The 21,345-nt window shown below is 37.6% G+C and overlaps 1 protein-coding gene across 1 annotated transcript in view; it reads left to right on the plus strand.

The window, feature by feature from the left end:
* The window catches only part of PLA2R1 (phospholipase A2 receptor 1, 180kDa), a 150,187-nt gene that overhangs the window by 123,028 nt on the left and 5,814 nt on the right, over positions 1 to 21,345 (plus strand). The window contains exons 19-28 of the mRNA XM_008563962.1: positions 175 to 236; positions 708 to 811; positions 2,396 to 2,529; positions 11,476 to 11,593; positions 12,266 to 12,396; positions 12,760 to 12,907; positions 16,596 to 16,834; positions 17,756 to 17,924; positions 19,864 to 20,004; positions 20,514 to 20,630. Of these exons, the coding sequence (XP_008562184.1) occupies positions 175 to 236; positions 708 to 811; positions 2,396 to 2,529; positions 11,476 to 11,593; positions 12,266 to 12,396; positions 12,760 to 12,907; positions 16,596 to 16,834; positions 17,756 to 17,924; positions 19,864 to 20,004; positions 20,514 to 20,630 (1,363 nt within the window). The remainder of the gene's footprint in view (positions 1 to 174; positions 237 to 707; positions 812 to 2,395; positions 2,530 to 11,475; positions 11,594 to 12,265; positions 12,397 to 12,759; positions 12,908 to 16,595; positions 16,835 to 17,755; positions 17,925 to 19,863; positions 20,005 to 20,513; positions 20,631 to 21,345) is intronic.

The raw sequence follows: 21,345 nt of genomic DNA on the forward strand, positions 1-21,345 counted from the left end.
ATAATGGACTTTCAGGTTTTCTCAAGATGCTAGGCCTTAGCATACTCTTTCTTAAATAATTGGGTAAAACACTGAAGAACAGAAAGCCATTAGCAGCAACCCCATTAATCTTAATAGTGAAAAAGGAAAACAACTAGAATAAATGCTGACATTTCCTTTTTTTTCTTTTAATAGCTATCAAAGTATGGTGCAAATTGGTGGATTGGACTTCAGGAAGGAGCCAATGATGAATTTCTGTATGAATCTAGATTAATTTGCATTTAATTTTGTTTGACAAGTTTTATTTGAAGAATGATTGGACTAGATCTTAACAATCAATTTGTTGAATAGCCTTCAAACATTATCTTTAACTTATAAATTTCTATTTCCCTAATCAAAGACATGAATATTTTTTAAAGTATATACCCATGAAACCATCGCCACAATCTATGCCATAAACATGTCTATACCTCCAAAAGCTTCCTCCCACCCTCTTTATTTATTATTTATTTCTGTAATAAGGACAATTAACATAAAATTTACCCTCTATGAAAATTTTAAAGTATACAATACAGCATTGTTTAACTATAGGCACTAAGCTGTATATGAGTTTTTTAAATTTAATAAAATATTATACCTTCATTCCATACCCCAAAACTGTAAAAATAAAGTTGGAGATTGAACATGCAGAATGAGAGAAAATTTTAAAATTTTTAATTTTCCTGCAGCTGGAATGATGGAGCTCCAGTAATATACCAGAACTGGGACAAAGGAAAAGAAAGATTTGTGAATAATCAGAGCCAGAGATGTGGCTTCATTTCGTCCGTTACAGGTTATTTCATTTATTCATCTTTGGGTTTATAATACAAACTGATTATTTTCAGGAGGCTTGAAGTCTCCTTTTTATTGCATCAGTTCAATGAAAACATTCTGTTTGGTTATTTTTCTTTTCAGTTGACTGTTTAATGTCATCATTCTTAAGGTTTAAGGATGGCCATTACATCTGTTTAATCCATGTATTCATGTTCTTGAAAAGAATTTACACCTGATTCAGCTCTTACTCATAAACCAAAACAGAACCAAAAATGGGCCTATTGAAACTTAGAAAGTATGCCTGACAAATACTGTTCTCTATGCAATCTCAATATGGGCCCATTTTTTAAAAAATCTAGTATCCGATTTATAATTGACCAGAACTTTAACCTCTGTGATATTTACCTCTATTTTCCCATTCAATAAAAATTGTGATTCAATCTAGTACTTTATTTTTAAATACCTGGCTTTAATTGCTGCTTGTCTCAGGATGGCAATTGTTTGTAAGTTGGATTTAGAAGCACATTTAAGTTGAAGACTGGGTTTTTAAATTCCCTTCATCAGTACGGTGTTGTTTGGGTTGATTGTCCACTCGTGCTCATCACACTCTTCCTAACCAATAAAAAATAATGACATCCCCTACTCTAACGGAGTCATAACTAACCTGTGCCCTAGGTCAGGAGAGGGTAAACATAGAAGTCAATCCTTGGTGTGGGGAGTTAGGAAAGGAAAAACCATGTGGTTAATCAGCTTGCTTTTGCCAGCAGGTGTCACAACAGCCTACTAGAAAAGGGCTATTTTGTGAGTCTAGGAGAATATCAGCTAATTTGCATTGAAAACAGCCTTCCAGCCCCTCTTTTAAAATGCCAGCATCTTTTTGGCTTGTATTCTTGATACTAAAAAACTGAACCTGTCCTTGCAATTGCATGCATTCTGCCCTGTTTTGGAATTTACGACTTGAATGCTAATGAAATGCATTCTATAAACCTTACTCTGAAAATATAGCTCTTCTAAATTTTAAAAAAAAGGCCAGTTTTCAGGAGACTAAGTACTTGAGGATATACCTTAGCTTACTAAGGGCATGTCTATATGTGAGTCTTTTTAATTTAAGGGCCAGTATTAAGAAATGCTACTTTCTTACAAGGTCTTGAGTTAATTTTTCTAAATTATTATATTTTTGAAAGAATTATAAAGTAGAAATAATCATCTATTATTTTAGAATCTTTTTTCCTCTCTGTACATTAAGCTGAATATTTTAAAAGAGAAATACTACTCTACGAAGTATTCTCCTGCAATAAGAATATTCTCAGGACTTTAATCAGTTCTGTGATTTCAGTTGCAATATTTGTTTACTTAGATTTTTTCCTTTGCATTTGCAAAATTTTTAAATTCTTAAATTAGAATTACTGAGTTGGTATCTTGCTCAGTTAGCTGTTGTCACTAGAGAAGTCTATGATCAAGTAGTTAAATTTAGTTCAGTTTCTAGATTTAAAAAAATGATTTATGATAAACCGTAGAAGTCATAAAAATAGTGATCAATAGAGGGTGCCTATGAAGAATCACCATTGTTTCTAAGTCATTTCTAACTTGTTTTCATCTTCAGGACTCTGGGGTATTGAAGAGTGTTCAGTTTCTATGCCTAGTATTTGTAAGCGAAAACAGATTTGGGTCATAGAGAAAGATACACCAAAAAAACATGGAAGATGTCCCAAAGGATGGCTGTATTTTAATTATAAGGTAAACGTCCTTTCAAAAAGTTGCCTTTGTTTCTGTTTTGTAGACAGTAATTTTAGAAAGTAATCAAAAAGTGGATGGCTTTTAAAAACCATGAGTTGCTTGTAGGACCTGGAATTTTTTTGCCATAACATTCAAGAGATTTGAGAAGTTTCCCATTTAGGAACAAACCTTTTGGAACAAAAAGTTTTTGTCAAAAACAGCCTGACACCACCCCCATTTGTATACTCAGTTGTGAGACAACTGACACAGTCCTTCATGGTGCTGTACGAATGTTTCATTGTGTGTGATGTGTGTGTGCATGTGTAAGTGTGCATGTGAAGTTAAGGATTGCCACATGTACACACATGTGTACATGTGTATGTGTGTGTGTACATGTACAGTGTGTCTAGGCCCTATTCCCAAATGAGCTGTAAACTCGAGGGTCCTGACTCCATCTTCTCCTCTTGTGTCTTCCCTTCCTGGAGCCAGCATCGAGTTCTGCCCATTTGTGAGTGGATGGATTAATAATTTAGCTTGGACAATGTCATCTTGAGTCTCATAAAGCTGGTGCTTCCATTCGGAATTGAATCTAAGAAAAAAAAATTGCCAGTGGGGATATTGTAAAAAAGTGATTTATTATTTCTGAGACTGCCTTTGATTAAGGCCTAGACTTTCCTTTACTCCTTTATGTTTTATTTTTTTTTTTCCTTTTTTTGTCTTTTTTTGTGACCGGCAATGGATTGCAATCCTCAGTGTTGTGCCCGTACCTCGCTCAGCCAGTGAGCGGCCGGTCTGTATGTGGGATCCGAACCCTCGGCGGGAGCGCTGCTGTCCCAAGCGGCGCACTGTAGCAGTGCGCCACCGGGCCGGCCCATACTCCTTTATGTTTTATAGTATAACTTTTTAGGCCTTAGGTGGAAATAATTAAAATACATCCCAAATTATAATTGTTTAACTCTTAGGGAATTAAAAAACTCAAACTGTGTCATAATTTCACATGCTAATACAAAGTTGTGGTTTAATCATGGGCAGCCAATTTTCAACCTAAGTGTTCAATTCTATTGGGAGGGCGTGCTCTCCTTCTCTGTAATCTTCCTTCTGTTGTTAACTTGTGAAATGAGGTCACTTGGATTTTACACACATTTATTGATCATCTATTATATATTTGGCACCAATTTTTAAATTTTTTAATTGTGTGGTAAAATACATGTGACATAGAATTTACCATCATAACCATTTTAAGTGTACAGTTCACTAGTGTTAAGTACATTCACATTGTTGTGCAGCTAATCTCCAGACCCTTTTCATCTTGCAAAGCTGAAACTTTATACTCATTATACAACTCCCTGTTCTGCCTCCCCTCCAGCCCCTGGCAACTGCCATTCTATTTTCTGTCTCTATGAATTTGACTGCTTTGAATACCTCATGTAAATGGAATCATACAGTATTTGTCCTTTTGCGACTGGCTTATTTCACTTAGTGTAATGTTTTCAAGGCTCATCCACATTGTAGCATGTGACAGGATTTTGTTTCCTTTTAAGGCTGAATAACATCCCATTATATGTTTATACCACGTTTTCTTTATCCATTCATCCATCAATGAACATTTGAGTTGCTTCCTCTCTTAGCTAACTGATTTTGTTGGGTGATTTCATATATCTTTCTTAACTTTACTGAATGTTTAAAATATACAGAATTAGTTTCCCCTTTTACATATAAGAAGACTGAGGCTAATAAAATTGTGTGACTTTTCTGAAACTTCACAGCAAATAAGTGTCAGGCCAAGAATTAACCTCATGTTTTCTGACCCTGAGTCTGTCTGGTGGTCTTGCCCCTTTCCCATGCCTGACACTTCATATTAGAAGTTAAGGATTGCCACTCAGGAAATGCAGATTTAAACAACAATGAGATACCACTACAAATCTATTAGAATGCCCAGTATCTGTGACATTGACACCACCACATGCTGACAAGGATGTAGAGCAACAGGAACTCTCACTCATTGCTGGTGGGAATGCAAAATGGTACAGCCACTGTGGAAGACAGTTTGCCAGTTTCTTACAAAACTAAAGATACTCTTACCATATGATTCAACAGTCACACTCCTTGGTATTTACCCAAAGGAGGAGAAAACTTATCTCCACATAAAAACCTGCACATGGATATTTATACCTTTATTCATAATTGCCAAAACTTGGAAGCAACCAAGATATCCTTCAGTAGATGAATTGGTAAATCAACTGTGGCACATCCAGACAGTGGAATATTATTCAGTGCTAAAAAGAATTGAGTTATCAAGCCATGAAAGGACAAAGAGGAAACCTAAGTGTATACTGCTAAGTGAAAGAAGACAATCTAAAAAGGCTACTATACGGTATGATTTCAACTGTATGACATTCTGGAAAAGGCAGAACTATGGAGACAGCAAAAAGATCAGTGGTTGCCAAGGGTTGTGAGGTGGGAGGGATGAACAGGCAGAGCACAGAGAATTCTTAGGGCAGTGAAAATACTCTGTATGATACTGTAATGTGGGATACATATCATGCATTTGTCCAAACCCAAAGAATGTCCAACACCACGAGTGAACTCTAATGTAAACTATGAACTTTGGATGATGATTATGTGTCAATGTAGGTAAATCACTTGCAACAAATGGACCACTCTGGTGGGGAATGTTGATAATGGGGGAGGCTATGCCTGGGGGCAGGAAGCAGGAGGTATATGGGAAATGTCTGTACCAGACATTGTACTATCAGACTCTTAACCCTGCTGAGAAACTAATACTGCTCTAAAAAAACTAAGTCTTTAATAATAATAATGAAAAAATTACCACTCAAGCTTAGCCACATGATACATTCAGCCTGTGAGATATTTTCTAGAATAATATATAGTACTCTAAAACTTTACTATAGTATTAAGGTACACTATATTTAATAGTTGATACTTTCTACTTCCTGTTTCCTCAAACTACAAAATCTTTCTACCAGTTGTAAATGATTTTTACATTTCAGTATGAGAAACTTGTAGCTAATATTCATTAAGACCTTGAGTATTTCTGTCTTCTATTAAAACCTTTGACAATTACTTCTTTTAAAGCATTTTTATTGTTGTAAATATACAACATAAAATTTGCCATTTTTACCTTTGTTAAGTGCACAATTTAGTGGTACTAATTACATGCACAATGTTGTAGGACCATCATCTCTATTTCCAAATTTTCTCATCATCCCAAAGAGAAATTCTATGACCATTAAGCAATAACTCCCCATCCCCCCTCCATCCAGCCCCTGGTAACCTCTAATCTATATTCTATCTCTATTAATGTGACTGTTCTTGATATTTCATATAAATGAACTCATATAATATCTGTCCTTGTGTTTATTTGTCCTTGTCTAATTTCACTTAGCATGATGTTTTCAAGGTTCACCCATGTTTTAGCATATATCAAAACTTCCTTCCTTTTAATGGCTGAATAATGCTCTTTGTCCATTTTTTAGCTGTGCTATTTATTGTTGAGTTATAGGATTCTTTATATATTTTGGATATTAAACTCCTATCATATCTACAGTTTACAAATATTTTCCCTCAATCCACAGGTTGTCTTTTAACTTTCTTGATAATGTCCTTTGATGTATAAAAGTTTTTAATTTTGATGAAACCCAGTTTATCTGTTTTTTTCTTTTGTTGCTTATGCTTTTGATATCATACCCAAGGATTCGTTGCCAAACCAGGGTCATGAAGATTTACCCCCTCTTCTAAGAGTTTTATGGCTTTAGCTCTTATATTTAGGTTGTTGATCCACTTTTAGTTCATTCCTATATGTGTCAATTAGTTTTTCACAACTGTTAGAACTGACACATCCTGGAGTGGTCTATAGGGAACAGGCACGAAGGAATGCGTATCTTGTCTCAGAATCACGTTTCCGGGACAGATATTGTGCAATGTAAAAGCATGAGCACAGTTGTTCTGGTTACTTATACTTCCTTCCATATATAAAAGGATATTTTAAGGAAGTTAATGACAACTCAATTTTTTTGGCATTAGAGAAATAATTCTTAGAAACCCACATAGTTGTTTTTCGTTCAGATCTTTGCTATTTATTCCTCTCCGAAACTTTTCTTATCCACACAGCCTAGCTCCATTCTATATTTCCACCTGTGTAAACCTGGCCTCAGTGGCACAGATGGTGGAGCAAAACCAGGGCAAAAGAGCAACTGAATGCTTGCTTTGCAAGGGGTAGAAGGGGGCATGGAGTCGAGCACAAACACATACATGAGAGTTGAGGGGCCTTCTGAGGCCAGCTCTGGAGCATGATGAAAACACTCTGATGTAGCTTAGAGTTATAAAAAAATATTTATTGATAATTCACAGCTAGATTAGCAGTTCTCAGCCCCAGTCAAATATTTAGAATCAGCAGTTGAGCTTTTTAAAAATGTCAAGGTGCAGGTGACAGCCTGAAGATTCTGATTTAACCAATCTACAGGGGATCCAGGCATCAGTAATTTTTGTAAAGCTTCCTCCATTAGAATACTAATGTGCAGGGCCGGCCCGGTGGCGCACTGCTATAGTGCGCCGCTTGGGAAGTGTGGTGGCGCTCCCGCCGAGGGTTCGGATCCCACATACAGGCCGGTTCCCGCTCACTGGCTGAGCGAGGGGCGGGAGCAACACCGAGGGTTGCGATCCCGTGGCCAGTCCCGGTCCGGTACGGGCACGACACTGAGGGTTGTGATCCGTTGCCGGTCATGAAAAAAGACAAAAAGAAAAAAAAAAAAAAAGAATACTAATGTGCAGCCAGTATTTGCCCAGTTACTCCAACAGTCATAGTTCCACAACTCTGTCTTCAACTCAATCAGAGGGTTCGATTACTAAGAATGTCATCATAGCAGGCTTCGTGAGTAGGTGACCGTTTACCAGGCGTGGTGTCACGTCACCACGATCATCTCCCCAGCCACAGTGCCTTTCCCTGAACATCAGTAGCTAAAATTCCACCACTGGAGTGTTTCACTCCTTTGCCTTAACACTCTACGTGGTCAAGGGAGATAGTTCTGAGATTGCTTCGTCTCTCACCTACACCTGGGAATAGGTAGGTTTGTCAGATTATTAGAAAAGCTAGTACTAGGAGGATTGTTGCTGAGAGGAGTGGAGAGCCCAGTGGGGATGGTTCCCCCAAACTAACAAAGCTGCGGAAGGAAAATTGGGTGATAACTGTGATAGACCTTACTCACTTCACTATTCTGAATGACTTTCAATATATCATGTCCCATTAAACATTACTTATTGTCTGTCAACTTTCTAGGACTAATTTTTATTGGTTATATCTAAGAAAAAAATTCTAGTTGGTTGACAAATTAACCACCTTTTAGAGTTTTAAAAACTGAGAGACTCAGAAGTTAAGCATCTTTTCTAATGTCTCATAAGTAATTTTCTCTGTGTTTGACAACATAAAAGAGGCTCAACCAGGGGCTACCCCAGGAAGAGTGAGTCATCTAAGATACTTGACCCCACAGGGCTGTGGGAAGAAGAAATTGTGTGTGTGTGTGTGTGTGTGTGTGTGTGTGTGTTAGATTAACTCTTGTACTTCTACTTACACATTTTATTCAGGACCTGGATTGAGTGCTGATGTCTACTTCACACTGTCTAGTTTGGAATTAGCTGATACCTGTATTTGATATTATGCACAAAATATAGTTCTTCCTTGAAAATATTCTCTCCTCTTTTTTTGGAATTTATTCACATTCTTTGCACTTTATTCACTCTCTTAACTATGTTGGGTATTGGGAATTCAATGGTGAGGAAAAACACAATCTTTTCTCTTTTGGATCCTACAGACTAGTGGGAGAATGAACATTAGATCAATCAGGGAAATAGTATCATTTTAAAGTGTAACATATGGTGATGAAGGAAAGTTATATAGTTCTGTAAAAGTGTATGACAGGAGGACCTGACTGGGGTGGTCAGAAAGGCGGGAACATGGAAACTAAGGGAACAGCATGTGCTAAGGTCCTGTGGTGAGGGGGAATATGACTTTTAGGGACCTAGAGGAAGCAGAGAGAACTAGAATGGTGGAAAGAGAGATGAAAGAAGTAGACAAGGGTATTTTTTATCCTAAGATCAATAGAAAACCCCTGAAATGTTTTAAACTAAAGGGGTATGACCAGGACCAGATTTTGAAAAGCATCATTCTAGCTGCAGTGCCAAAGATATACTAGAGAAAGGCAAGGTGAGAAAGGTGAGAGTGGTTAGGAAGCTATTGCAGCAGTCTACGCAGGAAGTTAGTAGCTTGGGCTAAGATGGAGGTAGCAGAGCCCATGGGGCAGTGGGGAAGGGGGCAGGTGGTTCTCTGAGAAATGGGAAGTCCAAATGGTAGGTCTGTAAAGGTGATGGGGTGGGAGGGTGAAGATGCCTCTCAGATTTCAGGTTTATATAGACACGTGCTGACTGTGCCATTCAGTCAGTAGGAACACTGGGAAAGGACCAAGTTTAAAGGGCAGATCATGAATTCCATTTGCAAATGTTGCTCCAGAAATGATTTTGAGACAAAAAAGAATTTTATATTCAAAACTCATTTGGAATACAGTAGGATCTCCTTAATTCACAGTAATAATCAGAGATGCATTAAACTCGATCTCATTTTGCAAATCAGTAAGTAAATAAACAATTTAAAATTAAGTGTGCTGTACTTCATCTTGCTGCTTTGCTTTAATTATTAATGACACTATTTCATAGTGTGCTAGTAAATATGTTATATTTTTAGAAACAATGAAGTCGTGTAATGGGAGGCCACACTTCCATAGTCAAGCTAGTAAATCTTAGCTGAGGCAAACATGGGGAGTGGTGTGGGGGGGCGGGTTTTTCTGGAGAGATTTATTGAGCAAACTGAACCAATGAGGTTCATTGGTATTTATGAATGGTTCATTAGTGTGACTATCTGAACACGAGGTGAATTCACATTAAATGATAAGACTTCCTAATAATCAGTATGTGCCACTCTTTGGAATTTGTAATTAGAGGAAAGAGGCAAAATGAAAAGAAATAGATAAAAGGATAGTTGTTATAAAATTAAACTCCTTTAAAGCCAATCAGTCTCTTTGTGAAGCAAACAAGGCAAAAGGGACCAGAAGAATTGAAATGCATTTCCTTTCTTAGTTGGTAACAACTTCAGGCTAGATCAGGGTCTAGTTTTTATTCTAAGAGCAATGAAAAACCCCTAAGGGTTTAAACTAAAGAGTGATATGATCACACTGAGTTTTGAAAAGGACTACCTTGGCACTGTTGACATTTTGGGCTGGGTAATTTTTGTTTGGGGGACTGTCCTCATCTGTGCATTGTAGAATGTTTGGCAGAATTCCTGGTCTCCACCCACTGGATTCCAATAGCAACCCTCTCCCCCCACTCCAGTTGCAACAACCAAAAATGTCTCCAAACATTGTCAAAATATCCCAAGGGGCAAAATGCTCTGTTTGAGAACCAGTGGGCTAAATCTAGAATGCCTCAGAATGTCATTTGACAATCATTTTCAGGTCTATTGGCTTTTATTTTGTTCCATTAATGCTTATTGGAGACCTCCTCTGGAGTGATGTTCAAAGAGGAGTAAGACTTAGTCTCTCTGCTTTTAAGGAGTGTATGGTAGGGAAGGGGAGGGGAACTGACAAATTTAGAAATTAAAGAATGATGGGGAAGGATGCTCTCTCACGTGTAGGTTTCCACAGCAACGTAGAACTCTGTAGCTGGGTTTTTCTCAGTGACAAGATCTTGGGATCTCACCTAACAATGACTAGGGTGTCTATGTTCATTGATGAGAAAATTGACCATGAGAGAGGAAACCCAGCAAATTCTAGATGGAATATTATTTGCATAAAACCTCTCCTGACTTCTCTGACTTTGCCTGATTCATTATAACCTCTCTCTTCTTTCTTTTCCTCTCACCTAACTCCATCTGGTCCTATAAACATGTTTAAATTTCATTGAGTTTTAGGGGGGGTAAAAAGCTTATCTTCAACACAACTGTCCTGTCTAGTAAGTATCATTCCATTTCTTATCCCATCTTATAAAGAAACCTCTGCCACAATACAGACACAGTTGTCTCTTGAGTAGCAATCAGCTGTCATTGCCAGTCCCATAGCCTTTCTTTTTGTGTTCCATTTAGCAATGATGGCTGACCTTCCCCTTGGTTTCTCCTTCCTAGGTTTCCATGGTCCTGCTCTTGCTTCTCCTCCCACTGGGCTCACTTTTTCTTTTCTGGTTCTTCCTTAAGGACTTACTGACCAAATGGTTGACTCCAAGTGTTCCATGAATACCTGCTGTGGTTTGATTCCTCAGTATTTCTCTGTCACTTAAAGTGAGGAAGTGTGTTTGTAAATAAAATTGAACTAAGCTGCTTGTTGCCACCCCCAGAATTCTTTTTTAGATTAAATCTGCCGCTGTAAACTTAGCAATCAGGCTGGCTCCTTTTTAGGAGAATACTATTTCTCATGGAGCAGAAGAGTTGTTTTGATATCCCACATGACAAAACACATCCTTGCTTCTGTTCCTGCCTGACGAAAATGTAGGCAAGTTGCTGACTCACCCTGAAAGCAGCTCCTCTTTGTTTCACTTTCACACCTTTGGAGCAGTTATAAGGAAAATGAGTTCTTTCTGTCCAAGGAAATTATAAGGAATTTTCCAGACTTGCAGAGAGAACATTGTATGGGCTACAAAGTGGAGTGGGGGGGGAAGGGGGAGGGCGGTTGGGGATAATTGGGTCGGGGACACAGGGTACAAATGCAATTTGTGGTAATGGGTATGCTGCCAGTATGAATCTGGCTCCCACATCATGGGGACGAGGGGTGACAATCAGCTTTGTATCTCATGAATATCCATAACCAATAAAAAATAATTTTCCAGGCTGATCCTCAGTGTCTTTGGGAAATTTTCAATCCATTTAGAAAAATATGGAAACGAACACTTTGTTTTGACATTTTTTGATAGTGCCTTTTGGTGAATATCCCCAAAAACCCAAGCAATGGGAAGAACTGGACACATGCTCGAGATTTCTGTGTTGAAGAAGGAGGGACGCTGGTCGCCATTGAAAGTGAAGTGGAGCAAGGTAGAGTACTCCGTGTTCAACCCGACCAAAATAGCCATTTTTATTCAAGTATTTATTAAATTATTCCCCCAAATACTAACATATCCAGCATTTAAAATACTATATTGCTGATGACATAAGCTTTCAGTTTGACCTCTAAGGTTTTATGTCATGACATCTGTAGAACTTAGTAATACTGCATCGCTCATCAACTGCTGAGTTTTAGAGTCTTTTGTCTCACCAATAACAGTGGATAGAATAAGGACGTATTTATGATCTGTATTTCAAAGTAGCTAAAATAATCTCAGGTATCGTCTATTATAATTGCATGGTATGATTTTTTAGATACCTTTAGATTTACCTATACACTTTTATTTCATATTTAGGCAATGGTATATTTTAGTTTAAATATAGTAGATAAATCCTCTTTTGTTTAGAAAAGCATTGAGTGAATACTGGAAATTGTTTTGTTAATGATATGATGAAACCACATCCAGCTAATTTCTGTCAATTTAAACTGAAACAAAAGTGAAAGAAACTGTATTATCTTAACGACAAAGTAACAAATTCCTACAATCGATCCATTATTAAGGTTTGCTGTCAGTTAAATATAATCATAGCTATAAACAGAATTCAATGATTACCCAATGGTTCCTACAGTATTAGATTAGATAATGTATTCCTGTTTTTCAGCTTTCATTACTATGAATCTTTTTGGCCAGACCACTAATGTGTGGATAGGATTACAAAATGGCAATTATGAAAAATGGCTAAACGGAAAGCCTGTGGCATATTCTAACTGGTCTCCATTTGATGTAATAAATGTAAGTTTTAAGATTTATTTTTTAGAAATCATTTTAGCAAGGGATACTGTTCATGACTTGTTACTAAAGGTTTTCTTTTTCACTTTCTATATTTTGTAGGTATAAATTTGTATTAGTTTGTTATTAAGATATTAATTTTAATAATGTAATTTTATATAATTTTCATGTGTTCCATAAATATAATTGTTTTATTCATCACAATAATTGTTTATTTTGTAGGTTATGAAAGATTTATGAGCTGGTTTATTAAATTCAAATAAAGGAATAATAGTGTTTTAATTTTAAAAATTATTTCCTTAATAATAATTTCAATGTTATAATAATGTGGTTATCATATTTTTGATAACATGTTTTCTTTTAAAGATTCCAAGTCATAACACCACTGAAGTTCAAAAACACGTTTCTCTTTGTGCATTGCTGTCAAGTAATCCTAATTTTCATTTCACTGGAAAATGGTATTTTGAAGACTGTGGAAAAGAAGGCTATGGGTTTGTTTGTGAAAAAATTCAGGGTAAGAAATATTTGTTATTTTATTTCTTTCATTTCCATGGTCGATCATTCTCTTCCATATTTGTTTTACACAGCTGTAGAGATAACAGTTTCACAGCTAACAGTGTCAGGCACTTATTCTTTGGCTGTACATATATTCAGTCATTTAATTTCTACTACTGTAGGATTATGCCCTTTAGTGGGGTTCTAAGGACTGCAGAGGTCACTTGAGTGATGATCAAGTTTATGCATCCATTTTGGTCATATTGAATGGCTTTAGTGCTTTGTTCTGGGATTATGTGTCTGTTTAGGCAATTAAAAAAGAAAGCCACTGAGAACATGCTGGAAAAGAATCAGGGAAATAAACCAACTCATTCTTACTCCTTTCTTGGAACCCTAAAAATCTTCTCTGTGGCTAACTATATTATGCAGTGTGTTCCTAGATCTGAAGGAAGAACCCACAGTGGTTTCTGGTGCAGAATACCAAAGTCATACTATTACAGATAGCCATTGGGGTCAATGAGCAGTAGGAATGCACCATAAGTGACCCTGAGAAATAAAAATGAAAATAACACCACTTCATGCTTTTACTGAGTGCTGGGTATCCCTGTACTGCACCACCCTAGAAGGCCATTGTTAATGTCTGGAGTAGTGTGGAACTCTGAGCAGCCTAGTATATACTCACATATGCTTATTTGCAATATGAATTTTACTCCTTAGTGTTGCATACATGTGAATTCTTTAGTAATACTAAGAATGAACCCACCCAGAAAAACCATTCCAGGGAAATTCCGTTTCTGTTTCTCAGTTATCATGTAAGCATAATAGAGGTCAAGAACTGAAAGGAGATACTAGATCTGTACTAACAAGAGTAACATGAGAAGATTAGAGCCTTGTAGGGAAAAAATTATATCAATATACCATGTACTTGCACACTTATGATATACCTGGCACTGTCCCTTGGGTTTACAAACTGTGCCACAAAATCCTCAAGACAATTCTTTGAATTCAGTAAAAGTTTCCCCATTTTAGAGATGAAGAACTTGAGAGGTAGAAAAATAAGTTACACACTCAAGATCTTTCAGTTAAATACAATGATTCTATTCTATTTCCTTAATGTTGGTCTCTTCCTGAAATTTACCCTCTGATCACTTTCTCTCTTTTTTATTTTTAGGATAAACAATGCAGATGTTCTTTTGCAGACAGTATAGAATAGTGGTGATTGAGAGCATAGGTACTGGAGTGCCCACCCCACATGCGTTCCCACCCTACTTCCATAAATAAACTTCAGTCAAGTTACTTATCATCTATGAACCTTGAATCTGCATCTGTAAAATGAAGTAATAACTATCTCACATGCTTTGTGTATAAATAATGTTAAGCATAGTTCCCACCACATGTTGAACAAATGATAGAGGTTTTCATTATTATTATTATTATTATTATTTCTGAAAAGTTTTATTCAACTGCACAGATTCTTGTAGCCTACCATGAATACCCAAGTTCTGCTCCTCTTCTTTATTTGTCAGATAAATACGTGCTTACATTGGCCTTGAGCTTAAAGTCTCTTATCTGCCTAAAAAAATACAGAAATCTGAGGGCCGGCCCGGTGGCGCACTGCTACAGTGCGCCGCTTGGGAGCGCGGCTGTGCTCCCGCCGAGGGTTCGGATCCCACATACAGACCAGCCACTCACTGGCTGAGCAAGGTGCGGGAGCAACACCGAGGGTTGCGATCCCGTTGCCGGTTCTGGTCTGGTACGGGCACGACACTGAGGGTTGCGATCCGTTGCCGGTCACGAAAAAAGACAAAAAGGAAAAAAAAAATACAGAAATCTGAATAAAAAGAGAGACAAAGACAAAGTCAAGACTCCCAGTTTGAATTTGGTTTCCAATAGATCTTCTTTTTGGGGGAAGGAGGTGGCAAAATTGTGTTGCTCAAAATCACTTATGTTTCAAAACTTGATGGAATTAATTACACAGGAAGAAATTCATATATGTAAAAATATGGATCTATAACTCAGTGGGGGAAAAACAGTCAAATTGGTATTTGGGTTACATATACAAAAAATTTTAGTTACTTTGATTTTGCTAATTGTTATTTTTAAATAGCTACTTTGGTATTATATTGATTTTGTATAAATAACCATAGACTAGTAAACAGACGTCTAGCAAAGAATCGGTGGATGATAAAAGTGCAATCCATCACAATTTAGCTGGCAAATAGATTCACTTCACTTTGGTTTTATAATATGTACTACTGCTATATTGAGTAACAGTTGTAGATAAAAGTCATTTTCCCACTTTGCCATTTTTATTGGGGGGACTGTGACCAGAGGAGGAGAGGGGAGCAAAAAGCAACATTTATTGAGTGCTTGCTATGTCCCAAGTAGGACAGTATGTGCCCTTTGTGGATATCTCATTGAATTCTAGCCACACCCTCCAAGGGAGATCCTGTTAATCTCCTATAGACCAGAAATTTGAGGTCTTAGAAAGGTTAATTTGCCCAAGATCTCTTAGCCAGTAGGGCCAGGAATGGGATTAAGTCCCAGGTCTTCTGACCTGTCCCCCGTCACCATGCTCCTTTCCTACCCTAAATGTAATAAAGCCAGTACACAGAGAGGAATTCAAGTCACTTTGGATCAGATAGTGCAGAAACTCTTACCTTTTTGTATGTTTTAGGTTTTCTAAATTTAGCCTATTCTAGTACATAACATAATATAGACCAAAAAGGTAAATGCACATTTTAAAGAGGAAATATCTGTCTATAAAACATGCACTTAGTTTTCACATGATCATAGCTGCTCATGAACATGCAAGCACTAATGATCATGTGTGGGAAAACCTTGCCTTTTAATTTGTAAATCTTGTTGCTGACAGGTGACATATTAATAGTAATTGTTTATAAGAACTGTATGTATTTCTAAGCATTAACTTAATTTTTAAAAAATTCATTTTAGGGGCCGGCCCGGTGGCGCACTGCTATAGTGCGCCGCTTGGGAGCGCGGTGGCGCTCCCGCCAAGGGTTCGGATCCCACATACAGACCAGTTCCCGCTCACTGGCTGAGCGAGGTGTGGGAGCAACACTGAGGGTTGCGATCCCGTTGCTGGTCCCGGCCCGGTACGGGCGCGACACTGAGGGTTGCGATCCGTTGCCGGACACAAAAAAAGACAAAAAGGAAAAAAAAATTCATTTTAGAATTTAAACAGGTAAACATTAAACATGATAATGACTATCATACATATATCAAATGTATAATCAAGTGTTTTGTCTGAGAATATGCACTTGTAAAATTAGGTTTGCAATGCAGTATATGACTTCATAATATGTGTCAATGTTCTATTAATAAGTGTTAAGTTCTGCCAGCACAGTGTGTTAGGCCCCTTGTAGCTAGTGAAATGAAACCTACCTAAAGAGATCACCATCAGTTCCACCAAAAAGACCTCAGTTTGACAAGGGATGATCAAACATGAGAAATCTTCTACAAAAGGCTCAATCTGTTTATGTTTTAAAAAAACCCATTCATTAAATTTCCTAAGTGTTCTAATTCTTTGGCATTACCTACACTTTCAAGTAGTGTCCTCATTTTGAAATAGTCAATTCGGAAGAAAAACTGATCAATATGGACCATGGTGACAGGGATCCATGCTAAGCTTTGCCTCCTCCTTTCTCATCCCATGCTACAAATGATTTTTGTTGTTCTTGTTCTAGATACTTCTGGACACGATGTAAATACATCTGATATGTATCCAATCCCCAATATCTTAGAATATGGAAACAGAACTTACAAAATAATTAATGCCAACATGAATTGGTATACAGCAATAAAAATCTGCCTGAAGCATGGAGCAGAACTGGTCAGCATTACAGACCAGTATCAGCAGTCCTTCCTCACTGTTATCCTCAGCCGGCTTGGACACGCTCACTGGATTGGACTGTTCACCACAGATGTAGGTGTCCTAAATCCCTTGGAATATTCTTGCGTAATTAAGTTTCACATCTACCTCCTTAGTGATATAGCCGCTGAAATTAGAACAGAAAAACTTTTCTCAGAAATAATAGTAAGTGTAACATATAAATAACTGGTTTATACTATGACTACTGACCAACCTTATGAGCAGCCTATGACTACAAAATAAGGGTGTACACCTTTTTAGGGTAAATGTCCACTTGCCTAATTAATCAATGCCCGTCAAAGGTTCTCTGAAAATTTCCAAGTACCCCTACTCCTAGATCCTGTCTCATGTGTGTACTGGAACACATCTTAAACTCAAGCACTGCATTTGGGTAATTTATTGGATTTAAGGAATCGCCTCCCCAGAAATGAATCATTGTTCCTGCCTAGAAATTTGATTATTAATTAATTCAGTACTCCTTGAAATTTAACACATTTTTTTCTTTGCAAGGATGTGGTTTGAAGAATAAGATTTATCTTTTAGATTTTTTCTTTTCTTTTTTTTCTGTTCTTTTTTTTTTTTTTTTGCTGGCTAATACACTGATCAAACCCTGGGTCTTTTTGTTATTAGCACCATGTTCTAACCAACTAAGCTAACCAGCCAGGCTTTTAGTTTTATCCTTAAATAAAAGTATTACATACTCAAAGTAATGAAAAGTAAATTCTATTCTGTCCCAACCCCTAGTTCTACTTACCAGGAGATTATGGTGGCGGGGAGCCAAGAATTCCTAAAAACCAATAAAGATATGGTTTGTGGCAGATATTGCTTTGTGTCAGGCTGTACTCACAAGCTGTCCTAACTCTGAAAAAATGTGTGGAATATAAATCAAGTGGGAGGTGTGGGATGCTCAGGGAGCATTGGGTGACGCCACTAGAAGTCTTGGCAAGGAAATGCTGACTCATTTTCCCTCCATAGAATGGTCTTAATTTTGACTGGTCAGATGGCACCAAATCCTCTTTCACTTTTTGGAAAGATGAGGAGTCATCCTTCCTCGGTGACTGTGTTTTTGCCGACACCAGTGGACGCTGGCATAGCACCGACTGTGAGTCATTTCTGCAAGGCGCCATTTGTCATGTGCCCACTGGTAGGTTCATTTCTACTCCACTCAAGAAATACATCCCGTGCACCTACTGTATCCAGGCACTATGCTAAGCAGGGGATATGAGGACGAGCATTAGGAAGCCTCTGGCCTCAAGGAGCCTCTGGTCTGGTGGGTGATGTAAAGACAAATAATTTTACCAAGCAGGGCCACCAAATGATGTCAGAGAGGTAGCAAACGTGGTAGGGGTCGGCGAGAAAATGGATGCATCATCCATTTGGAGAAAAGTAGAAAGAATTTTTGAAGGACATGACAGTGAAGAGGAGCCTTAACAGACTAGTAGGATGTAAATGGGCAATGATAGGACATGGAGAGGCATTCTGAGGAGAAAAGCTTGGACAAAGCCACAGAAAGAAGACAGGACTGGGCATGTGTAAGGCAAGGCTGGTGCTGAGAGTCACCTGCCTCACAGTTTAGGGGTTAGGGGAAGGTGGGAAATCAGACTAGAAACGTGTGTTAAGAGTGTGTGCAGAGGGGCCGAGCCCGTGGCGCACTCGGGAGAGTGCGGCGCTGGGGCCAGCGCTCCCGCCGCGGGTTCGGATCCTATATACGGATGGCCGGTGCACTCACTGGCTGAGCGCGGTGCGGCCGGTCTCAAAAAGGACAAAAAAACAAACAAACAAAAAAAGAGTGTGTGCAGAGGACCTTGACTGAGGATTTATATTTAAATCAAAGACTAAGGATTCTAGAGCTATGATGATGATGATGATGATAGCTGACACTGTTTGGATTGTATGTCTTTTCTGCACTTTGCCTAATACCTCATTTATACTTAATGTTCACTTGGCCCAAGCCCTTTAATAATGGTAAAACTTAAAGTCAGATCATTAAATAGTTTCCTGAGGAACTCACAGCTGTCTGTCAACAGTACCAGGAGTAGAAGCTGAGTTTCTTCACTCTCTGATGTGATGTTTATCCCATTACACCAGGGCCACTCTCCCTTTATTGCTGTGCTGTGCATAAAGAGAGTTCCCTGACACTAGCTGATCTCCTTTTAAATCTCTCATTTAGTAAAAGCACATGTATTTGCTTACATTCTGGGTACTATATTCAAGCAGCATACACATTACGTAACCTTAGATCAAAACAATTCAGAACTAAGTGTACATGATAGCCCTATATATATATTTATATATTGGAAAACAATTCTGCTTCTAGAACACCATAAAATCTGTCCTTCCCTTTTTGACAACAATGCTTTTATTGAGGGTATAGGGAGTGTTGGGCAGTAACTCATGTAAACTTATCAACTTATAGGAAAGATATTGTTGTTAGCTCCCTTTTATAGATAAAGCAACCAAACTACAGGGTAACGTGCCCATGGCCACACAGCTGGTAAGGGGCAGAGCCAGGATCTCAGCATGGATGTGTCCCACTCTCATGCTTGCTCTCTGAAGTAAAGTCCCCCTCGAATTTCCCTTATTCATTTTACATTATGGTATGTTACGATACCTACCTGGATGTATTATTTTCTCTCCTAGGTTTATTAGCGGGTAATAACTTTTAAAATTTGTGATACTCAGCACTGCATGGAACACATTTTGTACACTTGGGAATCCCTTTTGTTAGTGTCGTTCAGCTGTCGCTATTTCTATGAATCACATCCGCCCGTTGTTCCAGCCTTTAGGATACTAATCGTAAACATGAAAGACAGTCATCCTCACCCAGGCAGCACACAAACTAAGCCTGTGAAGCTATACATTATTATACCTGTTATGTTTAGGTAAAGATTATTTCTGCCAGAAATGCTGTAAACTGGTCCTCGTTTTGCAATCATTTACATTAAACCAAATCTTTCAGGGTATCACTGTGAAAATCTTGCCCCATATATTTATTTTGGTCTCTCATAGAATGTAATGTAATATTTATCTCAGTAAATATACCCAGTAACCACTCTGAAATCATAACCGGTTTTTCTTTATAGAAACAAAACCATTTGAACACTCAGAGCTGTGCTCAGAGACATCCATTCCCTGGATAAAATTTAAAAATAATTGCTACAGTTTTTCTACAGTCCTAGACAGTACAAGTTTTGAGGCTGCTCATGAATTTTGCAAAAAGGAAGGTAATTCTTTTGTGATGGTAAAATGCTTTTATGTGTTCCTTCTTGACATTTCGGTAAACAATATGGTTTTCTTCATTTATCTGATTATTTAGTAACTTTAGGAGCAACAAAAACTATTTTAAAAAATACTACTGAATTTGCTTATTTGGGGGACAGGTAATATATGAAACTCAATGTCCAGTGCAGAATTTGAAAACCCAAGGTGATGTCTTACTTGTGATAGCATACTGCACTTTCTCAAGAAAGTGCTCCTTTTGAATGCATTTGCATTACGAATTTTAATGTTTCCTAAAATTAATATTCTATGCTTTAACTTTTTAAGTGCAAGCTTGTATTTTTTAATAAGTGTGGTGTTACTCTAAAATTTTTAATCAAAAATCACTTATTTACAATGGACATTTTTACTTTGCAAATCCTGAGCTTTACAAACAGTGGTATGAGACATTTTTAAAATTATATTTATGTGTAAACACAAATACTAGTTCATTTGCTTCTTATCTTTTTTATAGGATCTAATCTTTTAACAATCAAGGATGAGGCTGAAAATTCATTTCTCCTAGAAGAGCTTTCTGCCTTTGGTTCTTCTGTCCAGATGGTTTGGTTGAATGCTCAATTTGATAGCAACAGTAAGTGATTTGGGTTGAGAAGAGGATTGGGCATAAATAAATACACAGTTGTTAAGGCTGATGATATTGGCATCTGTGAGCCAGAAAACTCTCCTTGGATACATTTGCTGTGAAAAAATAGCATGAATCCTAAAGCCATTTCTTCCAAAAACAGCACTGCTACCCTTTTCTATACCCTCTTGTCCTTTGAAATAAACCCAGAATACCAAAAATAAAACAAAGAACAAGTGTATCTTTATACTTATTGTGAAGATGCTTGGCTGGATTTGTGTCCACAGACCTGCTCATGTAGCTACCAAAACCATATTTACCTAGAAATGCCCCAGGTTCCTAAATGTTATAAAAGCACAATAGAATTATGGAAATGTTTCAGTGATAAATTGTGCTCTTAGAATTCTTATTTGCTGTTCATAAAAACCAGAGTTTGTAATAAAATGGAAACATGGTATTCTTTGCTTTATACACTTGATGGTTATTGCAAGGTACTTGTAAAGAAAATTATTTTAATTGGTATGGAGAACTTGTTACAGTGGTATACCAAAGTGGGCGGTGAGCCTACCCTTGTGAGGAGTAGTTTAATCACTGTCATTGTTTAGAATTTCTAGCAGATAGTAATAATAAAAGCAGACCAACTTTTAGTTAGTGTTATTGTTAGTTTTAAATTATTTTCAGACAGTGCACCCCCCTTCACCTACACACGGAATGGACTCTTGCA

The sequence above is a fragment of the Galeopterus variegatus genome, unplaced genomic scaffold (genome assembly GCF_000696425.1).
Source record: "Galeopterus variegatus unplaced genomic scaffold, G_variegatus-3.0.2 Scaffold178, whole genome shotgun sequence".
Classification (NCBI taxonomy): Eukaryota; Metazoa; Chordata; class Mammalia; order Dermoptera; family Cynocephalidae; genus Galeopterus; species Galeopterus variegatus.